Genomic DNA, 11,196 nt, shown 5'->3' on the forward strand with positions numbered 1-11,196 from the left:
TGGTTTTTATGTAGAAGGTCCTCTTCTTATCTTCGGTATTTCCAGTTGAATACATCACACATAGGAAATTACAGAAAAGCCTCTGTTAGCACTAGAACAGAGTCAAGTAGATTAAAATCACTAAATACCTGGACTATATTACATCTTAATAAAGTCCTAATACTAATCAGACTAGTTCCCAAGAGAAATTCCAATGTAGCAGGTGACCTGGAAAGCTTGATTCAGCATGTATAACTTAATGAACAACTTAGCAAACTGGAAGATGACAGAAAGTTTTATAGAGAGTTCTTATCCAAATAATTTACAAGACAATAGAAATCAGCAAGAGTCTGTACTGGCAAAGCATGCATTATCCTAATTAGCTGAACCTCTTGTCAAGTTCAAAATCAATAGTTGCAAGAGTTCAGCCTTAGCTGGTATTGTTCTTTCAATAATATCTTTCCAGTTGGCACTCAGGGGAAAACAAACTAGACATTTTGACCCACAACTGTATTTGTTAATTTATTATAACTTGCATATTATATTCAACCACATATTAAAGAGGGACAAGTATGTCATTTTCTATCTCCTGGAGCTAAATAATTTAGTCCAGCAAAGGTCAGCATTGTGAAGATCATTCAAGGATTTATTATTCTTCTAGACTGGTTAACTTTACAACAGCCTCTCATTTACTGAATTCCTTTTTCCGAACTTTTGATTTTGGTGCTGCCAAAAAGAAGAAAAAAAACCTGAGGTCACTAATATTCAAATCTATACACGTCTACATGGATTAAAATGCTGATATGAAGTTTTTACCATTTGGATTCTCTTGTCTGTAAAAGGTTTTCAGCATCTCCACAGCTTCTTCAGATCGATAACCGGCTATGCACTAAAGAAAATAAACATGTTGCTCACAAATGCATCTGAAATGAAGATACACCATCAGCAGAATTTTTCAGTTAAGACTTCATTATTTTTAAGAACTCAAAAGTGGGAGTAACATAGCTTCTGTTGTTGCTACGCTGGGATGTTAGAATAAGACCAACCTATTAAACATTGTTTACTAGGTAACTTTTAAAGGCAGAGGAATGCATGTATGACTTTTGATTAGCACAAGAAGAAAGCACAGTACAAAAAAAGTGGGAGAAGGATATAGATGTTATCAGAAGAGGGTGTTTTTTTCCAGCAGTTACATTTCATGGGAATTTAGGGTGACAATTTTTTTGGGGGGGGAGGGCATTTTTATAATCTTTTTCCCCTTCATTTGACTGGCACAAATTGTTAAATAAGTCTTTTCAGAGTCCAGATAGCTATGATTGGAAATAAAACTATTTAAGTGGATATCTAACATCCCGCCCGCCGCCCACCCCCATGCATGCACGGCAGAGACCTGAAGACTAGGTGGCTGGTGTGAGGTGCGTGCGCATGCACGGCGGAGCTGAACTGGGGAGACGGCTCCCGTGCCCATAGAGAAGGCGCTGCGTGCCACTTCTGGTACGCGTGTCATAGGTTCGCCATCACGGTTCTAGAGCAAGCTCTTCATTGCTGTATCACTTTGATATATCACATTCTTATGAACATATAGAAAGGCACCGTAATGAAGTACTCACTTGAAATGGTTCTCCTGTATCTGTTAAGGTAGCAGAAGAGATATTCAGAACCGAGCCGCAGCCTCCAAACCGTTCATTTTGGCAACCATATACAACCAACGGGATTTATGCAGATCAATTAAGGCATTAACTAGGTTAGATAAGAAATCCTACACAGATAGTATATAATATACAAATAGTAACAATCCTGTTTGATAGTCCAGCTATTTTGATATGCCAACTTTCCACCACTACCACCACCATCATCAATACGTGAAATCACAGCTGCCAGTTTTTAGCTGGGCCTTCATACACACCGAGTTCTTCCTGAGGACCTAGGATATTGGACCATATTGGCATGGTAAATGTTCAGATCCAATCAGTGGGGTTTTTTTGTGATTGACAAATGGAAATTTTGACAATGCACAGATTTTCTAAATGCTATCCAAGATTTTTTTCGTATGCCAATAACCACTGAGATTACCACAGCTGGTTTATACCATAATCTTTCATCTTTGATTTTCAGATCTCGATAGTCTTGTAATCTCCAGGTCCTTGTCTTCTATTCTACTATCTCCTAGTATTGCCATATCAATTTTCCACATTTCCTTCTTTTCAACCACGGTTAAATCTGGGGTGTTATCAGCCAAGGCTTTATCAGTTTGCATTTGGAATTCCCGAAATATTTTAACTTGCTCATTTTCAACAACTTTTTCAATTATATGTTCTCACCAATTTTTCATCAATCCTTTTCACATGATTTTTAACCATTTGTGCTGTTATTAATACAATAGTTCTTCCATTTGATTTTTACTCAATCCATCTTCAAGTTCTTTTATCCATCCAGCATTTTTAATATAGTCTTGTTTCATTCATGGATTGTTTCATTTTTTGGTATTCCATTTTCAGAATTTCTATTGCTACTTATAATTTATATTATTATTAAATAATTATCATTATTATTTACATTTGTATATAGTACTGCCCAATTCCCAATGACCCCAAAATACAACATTACAAGCAAAAAGCAATGTAGTAATAATAATCTCCTTTCATTTACAATACATACATTCATCCTTTCCTTAGACATGTTATTACAAAAGTGATAACTTCCCCAGATAAAATATTTCTCATTTTCCCCGGCTTGGACAAAAGATATCTTCCACCCATAAATTGAGGACAAAAATATCCAGACATTTAACAAAATGTTTTAAAGAAAAGAAGCTTAAATTAACGTATTCCTGTCGTAAGAAAATTCCAAAATTTCATATACCACACAAGCACTTGTCCCGCCTGATGTAGACTTGACCCTAAATGTCACCTTCTTTTCTATCCTATCCATATCAACATTTGCTAATAAAAATTCAGAGTTCGTATAACTCCAAATACCCAGTTGAAGAACAGTAGCATAGAGGTTCCCCAAGGTGGGAAACAGAATCCCGTATTAAGGATTAAGTGACCAACATTTGGAGAAGGATACTCATCATTCGAAGCGCGGCTGCACACATAATACAGGGCTCAACTGTGACGTATAATACTGTGTGTGTAAAAACTTCCTCAGGTTGCTTCTTGTGTTGATGACACCAATCTAAGACCTGATCAATTGCTACCATTTCTGCATGGCGAGTAGCCTATGGGAATAAAGGGAAAAAAAGTCAGAATTGGTGCCACATAAAATGGGTTACTTTGCATATAAAGTAGCCTGACCTTCGGTAAAAGCCTCAAAACCTGGCATTGCCAATTGGCCTGGTGCTCCTACAGGGTCACATTGGAGGTGATGGATAGATTAATAACAGATCCAAACACTCCCTCTACCCATCCTACTCCCACCCTCCCCAACTTTTAGTTAGAGTTAATAATTTATGCTTTTATAGCACTTTATTCTTGTTATATACATGCTTTGTATAGTTTTATCCTTTTTAATATTATAAGGCGCCAACTGTTACACTGTGATAAGATGGGCAGCAAACAAATTTAATAAAATAAGGAAAACACACATATAAGGAAAAATAACTCTTATTTTTTAATAAAATTACAGGAACTACGGTTTGGACAAAATGGCCTAGGACAGTTTCCCTCAATTTACTGCCCTCTAGTGTATGGAGGTGAGCATTCTCAGTATTACAAGACAGTATGGCCACCGGTTGAGAAAGGTTAGTTTCCCTTAGCTCTGCAATTGTATTCTCCATGCTTGCCACAGTTCCCAAAAGATGAAAACTGATGTGCTTGGTTCTGTTTGGATTAAGGCAATTAAAACAATTCACTGAAGCAAGGAGTGAAATCCTGTCTTATGCCTGAGGATGCTTGCTATATTGTATCAAGAGACAAGGGCAAGTTTATAACTCAATGTCTTTTAGAATTTGCTTTATAAGCAAAATAAAAAAAATAACACACATAAGACTGGCTCTTGTTGGAAATTTGTTACAATTTATTTATTTATTTGCTAGGTTTATATCCTGCCGTTTCATCGGAAGCTCAAGATGGTCTACACAGCAGCCTCTCCTTCAACTGTTTTTCACAACAGCCTTGTGAGGTAGGTTGAGCTGAGAGATGATAATTGGTTCCAAATCACCCAGGAAGCCTCCATGGCTGAGGGCAAATGCTGGTGTCAACCCAATGCCTTCAAAAGTATACCATGCTGGCTCTTTGACTGAAAGAGAACGACTGGCGGGGTCATTCAGGAAATTTTGGTGGCTGAGAGTAGACTTCAGCTTAAGCTTCCCCAATCCTAGACTGTCACTCTAAGCCTCCTAGCTGTCATATACCGTATTTTTCAGAATATAAGACACACCCTTTTCCCTCCTAAAAGGGGGTGAAAATTTAGGTGCGTCTTATACACCGAATGTAGCCCCGCCCACCCACTGGCCCACACCCTTTGGCCTCTGCCTTGCAGCAGTTACTTCCTTGCAAGCAAACAGCAAGAAAAAACAGCTCCTTTCAGCTTCAGCACAGCCTAATTAGCACAAGTTGATTGGATCGGCTTCCGACTCTCAGCTGATTTGCTCTCAGCTGTTTTGCGCAGGGCTCTGCTGTTTGCTGCAAAGAGGTAAATTGCTGGAGCAGATTTTTCCCCCCTTGTGCTAATCAAACTATGCTGAAAACGAAAATGAAAGCAAAGCAGGCTGTTTGCTGCAATGAGGCAAAATTGCTTAGAGGCAGAGGCAGATTTCTTTTTCTTCTTTTCCTCACCAAAAAAAGTAGGTGCGTCTTATACTCCGGTGCACCTTATACTCCGAAAAATACGGTAAGTATCTTCATACTATCAAAGCAGCCTATCAGAATCCAGGCCTCATTAAAAAAAACAAAAACAAAAGTCATCGTAGAATAGAGCACAATATTTAAAGCACCTAAACAAACCAAACAGCTGCAGTGGTTGCAAGTCTTTTTTATAATGTATTCTCAAAATTTCCACTGTAGGGTAGGGAAGGTCAATGACAACCAATATAGGTGAGGTCTTATTTCACCACACTGATGTTATTTTATACAGTGCCTTTTGTTTTTATTTTACTGGAGCAATTCCAAAAGCCAATCCCAGAACAGAACAAAAAAACCTGCAAGAGCCACAGAAATTCAGTGTCAAAACAATAAAGATCATCAAAAAACAAAACAAAAATCAAAGGCATGGAGTTGTGTCTCTGCTTTGCTTTCTTTTCTTTCTCAGTGTCTGAAACAAGGGCAAAGAGGACAGGAGAAAAACAGCTGTTTGATCAAAAACAGGATTGACCACAAGCAAGCTTTTTCCTCTATCTGTCAGGGATTAAGTTCGTATTTTCTATTTAATCTTTCCAACAATTAATGCAAAGAAAAAATTGATCTACCAGTCATAAAAAGCAAATAGACAGCATAGGAAATGCTCTCATGAGCTTTATGCATGTTCATGGATTACATCACCTGTTTTTTCCCCCAATTATGGCAGCATTTGGCACCGTATTGTATAACCTACATCAGCGGTCCCTAACTTTTCTGGGTTGGCGGCCCAGTACAGGGGTGGGTGGGGAAGAGGGGATAGTTTTGTGCGTGGAGCAGGTGCGTGTGCACATGCACACAGCTTCATTTGAGGTTGACAAGATTCTCAAAGCAATTTATAAAGATAAAAACAGCAGTCATCACATCAAGAAAATAAAAAGCAGAGCAAGGATAAAAATCATCAGTAAAATCTAGAACTTCCTGCAGCTTTACCTTCAGTGGCAGGAAGGATCTTAGAAAAAGTTTTGAAAATAATTGTAGTATTTGGTAGATTTAAGCAGGTGAAGGGAGCCCTGAAGGCATTCAGGAAAAAAGTTATCTAAACAAACACCTTTATGAATTGTGCCTGGTAACTAAGAGTTAGTTACACCTTTTTTCAAATTAGCAGGATATGATCTCTCTGTTTATGTTTATTCAGCAATCTCTTTGTTCCATTCTGAATTTCCTGTAGTTTCCAACTAATCCGAAAGACAGCTCATGGTCAAAATATTGCCCATAGAACAATTACGCAAAATTGCATCATTTGGTCAATGTATCACTTTCAAAGAAGGGTGATTTGTAATACCACTCTAAATGTTTTAATAAAACATATAGTTACAAAATATGAAATGATTTTTGTTTAGCAAAGCATGCACAGTCTAGATATTTAAGATTCTACCCTTACTGTTTTTTTAAATAGCTTATGTATTTCACGATATGCTTCATACTATAAATTTGTAAGTATAAATTGAAAACAACGGCCTAATTAATTCTTATATATATCAAAGAATGCTATTCAATAAAAGGAACTGAACATATGTGATAGATAGCAAATGTGAAGCAAATAGAATGCATTTAGCTATAATCTATTGTTATAATACCATCTTACAAATTAATTTTAATGTGAATAGTCCTTCAAGAGATTGTGCTTAGCAGGTGCCATAAATGCTATAACACACTCTAGGGTGCAACTACAATCGCTTCCTGAGAGCTGGCAGAATTCCTGACTTAAAATGCTCTCTGCTCTTATTAAGAACTGTTAAAATTCTCCCCTCATAAAATCAGTTAGATAGAGTTCATTGTTTTGAATGAATTGCCATGGACATTGAAGTTTTCATCATCTCCAACTATGCTGAAGACTTCTCAAGGGGCAGGGGTAGGGTTATAGTTCATCATCATAAACAAACAAACAAACAAACAAACATGTATTCAAGCCAGGTTTGGCAATTGTTCTTATTGTTGTACTTGTTCTCTTCCCATTCCATGTAGATGAATAACCCCATAACGACCAAATCTGTACACTCTTTTGCAAATTAGAATCTTCTTATGAAATTCATGACATGTTTATTTCTGCATTGCACTTCCAAACTTTGGGAAAGTTGTGGCTACTGGCTGCTGTTGTGATGCCACTGTAGTCACATGATCTTCATTTTCAATATTTTGTGAGAGTTTCTCAGGCAGTCTCACAATCCCTTGGTCCCTGCCAGATTCCCGTAAGGAAATTCAATGGTACAGTCAGTGCAAAGTCAGAAGTCATCCTGCTCCCACTATTTTTTGCCCACCCTTGGTCATTCCGTTTCTCTGTTTAGGTAAGGAAATATCTCTGAAATAATGACTCAATGGGTCATGGGTTTCTAGTTTATTATGAAATACTGAAAGTTTAACTTTTATTGTTTGAACTCTTTCAGTTTTTATTTCATTATACATGTAATATATATTGATGTAATATATCCGCCAGTCTTTCTCAATCTTGCTAAAATTCAGTTCCCATGATCCTCAGCCAATGGCTATTCTGTCTGAGGTATTGTGGGAATTAAAATACATTTGAAAATTGGGGCACTTTGAAATATTATCACTACATTTTGAAACTTGGTCTTGTCTAGGTAACAGTAACAAAACAAAATGTGGAACATTTGATAAAAGAAAAAGAAGTATATGATAACAGCAGCGAGATTACTAATAGGTCAATATTGGAAAAATGAAGCTGTGCCCACTATCGGGGAATGGACTTTGAAGATGGCCAGTTTTGCAGAGATGGCGAAGATTTCAGCATATCTAAAAGATCATTCACAAGAGACTTATGAATGGGAGTGGAAAAAGTGGATAGATTATGTGCAGAACAAATATCAGACTAGGAAGTATCAGATAGCTTTTAACTGAAAGTGTTATATAAAGATAGAAATATTTGAATTTTGTGAAGATGAAAAATATATTGGGGATGGAGGGGTTCAAGTTTTATAAAAAGGGGATTTTGATCTGGATTATATTCTATGGAAGTCCGGGGTGGGAGGGGTGGGTTAGGGAGGGTTAGGGAGGTTAGGGAGGGTTGGGGGGGGGGAAATGGGGAGAAAATGTAATTGTAAAACTTTTTCAATAAAAAAAAAAAAAAAAGAAAACAATCCACAAATAAAAAAATACTAATAACTGAAGTTCACTAGCATTCAGAGATCAAGACAAAACATTTTTATTACAAAAAAAGTTACCATGTCCTTCTTAATTACAGGTAGACCTCAGAGTACAACAGTAACAGTCAAACTTTGAGGACCAGTCATGGGTACCCTTTATTCAAGACCAAGGCTACTTGTAAAGTAAGAAAAATATAAAATGGTTTTCCAAAATTGAGTTTAGAGAATTGAGAATTGAGAAAAGAAAAATATAAAATGGTTTTCCAGAATTGAGTTTGGATGTGTTGAGATATGTTTATAGAGAACACAGCATTTTTTCACTAGAATTTTAGAAAACAGGAACTCAAAACATAAAAATTCCAAAACAGTAATTTGCTATACAACTCCCAAATTATACAAGGCAGGTTTTAAACACAGCTGAAGTAGAGGAATTTCTTGAGGATCTTTCTATTTATATATGCAATGCAAAGGATAGGATTCTCACTTACATTTTTTGTTTCGTTAACTTCATTCCTTCCTTTCCCCACAATCTCATTATTGTAGACCATGAGGCAACCAACAGGTACTTCACCATTCTCAAGTGCATCTTTAGCCTATCAATACAAAGTAATTAGCAACAGCATTGTTAAGAAGGATACGGTGTCATATTTATCACAGATTGCAAATTCAGAAGCATAACACATCCAACTGCATTTACTCCATCACAGGTAGTCTGGGACCAGAAACTTGGGTCAATAAGTGACACAAGGCACTAAGTGGAAAATCATAAGACTCAGACTATGCTTATGACTTAATTTCAGCTTTCCTTTTTCCCACTCCCCAGTCCTTCAGAATTCTCACCCAGGTGCAGGGATAATTAATAAGGAAATTGATTTACAATCATTGTAGAGGAAAACATTAAAAGAAAGTAAGCAAGCATACAATGGAAAAACACATCAAAAGGAATGCATTGGCAAACAACCAGTGCTAGCACATTCCTTTTGATATGTATTCTCCACTGTGTGCCTGTTTATTCTCCTATAATCCTTTCTTCTCCAATCTCTCTTCTCTGCAAGAAAAGGGGAAACAGTCGCTGCATGAGACAGTCAGTAAACAAGGTCTATCTATGCAACTGTTTTTCCTAATGCAAGAACAATAATATACAACAATGCCTATAAAAAACCAACATTTCTGACTGAATGGATCACATACATAGCAAAATAAAGGACAAAGTGCAGAGGCACTTACCTCTTCCCCCCCCACCAAGTTCTCAAAAGAAAAACAAACCGAAATTAATACATAGCAAGAAAAACACCACACACAACTGTGATTTATTGGCTGAGCTATACCTGAAACAATAGTTTACTCTGGTTTAATTACATTTTCATTTACAATGACTTTGTTTAATCAGTCAAAGCAACTGCTATTCATGTAATGCGGCATGATTTGTTTAGTCTAGTGGTTAAGGCACCAGGCTAGAAACTGGGAGATTGTGAGTTCTAGTCCCACTTTAGCCATGAAAATCAACTACGTGATTTTGGGCCAGTCACTTTTTCTCAGCTCAACCCACCTCACAGATTTTGGGGAAAATAGGAGGAGGAAGGTGTGTTGTATATTTTCACCACCTGAGTTCTGTGAAGTTTCCAAAAGATGCCCTAATTAATTCATGAGCCATGAGCCAAACTTCAAAAGAAATACAGTCATTTATTAGGAGCACCATTCCGGCAATACTCTGATGGAGTCAGAACTGACCTCACATAAATTTACGGGCCCCCATGACCCTGTTTCCCCCCTCCTCCCTCGGCATGTCATAAATCACATTCTCCAACTGATCACATTGGCAGGTTGTGAAACCCTGCTGACTCCAGTAACCTAGGACACAATCTATAGAAAGGCATTTGTGGAATGTAGTTTCAGTTAGGCATTTGAAATGCCATCAAATACCAGGATCTTATTATCATATGTGGTGGACATGTTTAGAAGCTAAAGTCTATTGGAACAGAATTAAGATTTGGTTAGAGGAAATGACCCAACAACATATTGATTCAAAACCGGAGCTGTTCCTACTGGGTATCCTACCAGAGAAAATTAATAAAGAAAATGTATATTTGATTATTCATATAATAACTGCAGCGAAGACAATATTTGCGCAAAGATGGAAAGTAGAGAAAATCCCGTTGGAAGGGGAAGTAATTAAAAAAATGTTTAGACTGTGCAGAAATGAATAGATTAACCTTGATGATTAAAGAGAGAGAAGATACGGAATATTTTAAGATATGGGGGAAATTTTATGATTGGTTAGAAAAGAGAAATAGATAAAAGATGTTGATAATGAAATAGGAGAATATTTATATTAAATGTATTGTACTTGGGGGGAAATATTGTTAATAGAGAAACGGAAATTATAAGGGAAGAAATGAAGATAGGAGGAGTAATCAAAAAGAAGAAGTTACTGAAGAAACACCGAGATGACACATGGAAGGATTGACGTATTATGTGTTTGTTTGTGTAAAAAAAAAAAAAGTAGTAGTAGTAGTTCTGGGAGCTTCATCACTGCAAGCTTTCAAGAAGACGCTGGACTGCCATTTGTCAGAAATGATGTAGGGTCTCCTGCTTGGGCAGAGAGATTGGACTAAATGGCCTACAACAGTGTTTCTCAACCTTGGAAGCTTGAAGATGGGTGGACTTCAACTCCCAGAATCACCCAGCCAGCAGTGCTGGCTGGGGGATTCTGGGAGTTGAAGTCCACCCATCTTCAAGCTACCAAGGTTGAGAAACACTGGCCTACGAGATCCCTTCCAACTCTGTTAATCTGTTAAATATGTTAACAGGTAAACTCCCAAACAATTCACGAGTGGATGTCGCCCATTAAATGCATTAGTCTTCCCCCCCCACTATGTCCCAAGTTCCGAAAAGCTTCCTTCCTTCCTTCCTTCCTTCCTTCCTTCCTTCCTTCCTTCCTTCCCCCCTCTCTCTCTTTCTTTTTCTTTCTTTCTTTCTTTCTTTCTTTCTTTCTTTCTTTCTTTCTTTCTTTCTTTCTTTCTTTCTTCTTTTTCTTTCTTTCTTTCTTTTTCTAGCGGGACGACCGCCCTTCTTACAACAACCCCTTTCGGTTGCTTCTCTGCGAGAGAGCCGCCCTCACCATATCTACAGCTCTGTCCATCCAGGCCTCCGTTTCCCCCGCGCTCACCCGCCACCTCTTCGCCGCTTCCATCATCTCTGGAAAGGGAAAAAAAAGCAAGCCTCGCTTGCTTACGGAACGAAAAGTGAAGGGGGAACAGATCCGAGGGGGAAAGAAA

The 11,196-nt window shown here is 37.6% G+C and overlaps 1 protein-coding gene across 1 annotated transcript; it reads right to left on the reverse strand.

Moving 5' to 3' along the window:
* Positions 1–488: 488 nt before the first annotated feature.
* On the reverse strand, positions 489–11,195 carry ADAT2 (adenosine deaminase tRNA specific 2). The gene is made up of 6 exons (XM_034418944.3): positions 11,040–11,195; positions 8,407–8,511; positions 3,049–3,199; positions 1,590–1,696; positions 796–868; positions 489–705 (listed from the first exon to the last, which is right to left on the reverse strand). The coding sequence occupies exons 1-6, from the start codon at positions 11,112–11,114 to the stop codon at positions 665–667; spliced, it is 552 nt and encodes a 183-aa protein (XP_034274835.2). The 5' UTR covers positions 11,115–11,195; the 3' UTR covers positions 489–664.
* Position 11,196: the final 1 nt, after the last annotated feature.

The sequence above is a fragment of the Pantherophis guttatus genome, chromosome 1 (assembly GCF_059756535.1).
Source record: "Pantherophis guttatus breed Tessera chromosome 1, ASM5975653v1, whole genome shotgun sequence".
Lineage (NCBI taxonomy): Eukaryota > Metazoa > Chordata > Lepidosauria > Squamata > Colubridae > Pantherophis > Pantherophis guttatus.

Bases quoted from the DNA above. Each gene is read 5' to 3' on its own strand.
- ADAT2 (XM_034418944.3), bottom strand. From the start codon at position 11,114: ATGATGGAAGCGGCGAAGAGGTGGCGGGTGAGCGCGGGGGAAACGGAG. The intron at 1,697-3,048 runs GTATCCTTCTCC...ATTGATCTGCAT, and splicing joins AGCCGCGCTTCGAATGATGA to AAATCCCGTTGGTTGTATAT. The intron at 706-795 runs GTAAAAACTTCA...TCTTTTTGGCAG, and splicing joins CAGACAAGAGAATCCAAATG to CACCAAAATCAAAAGTTCGG.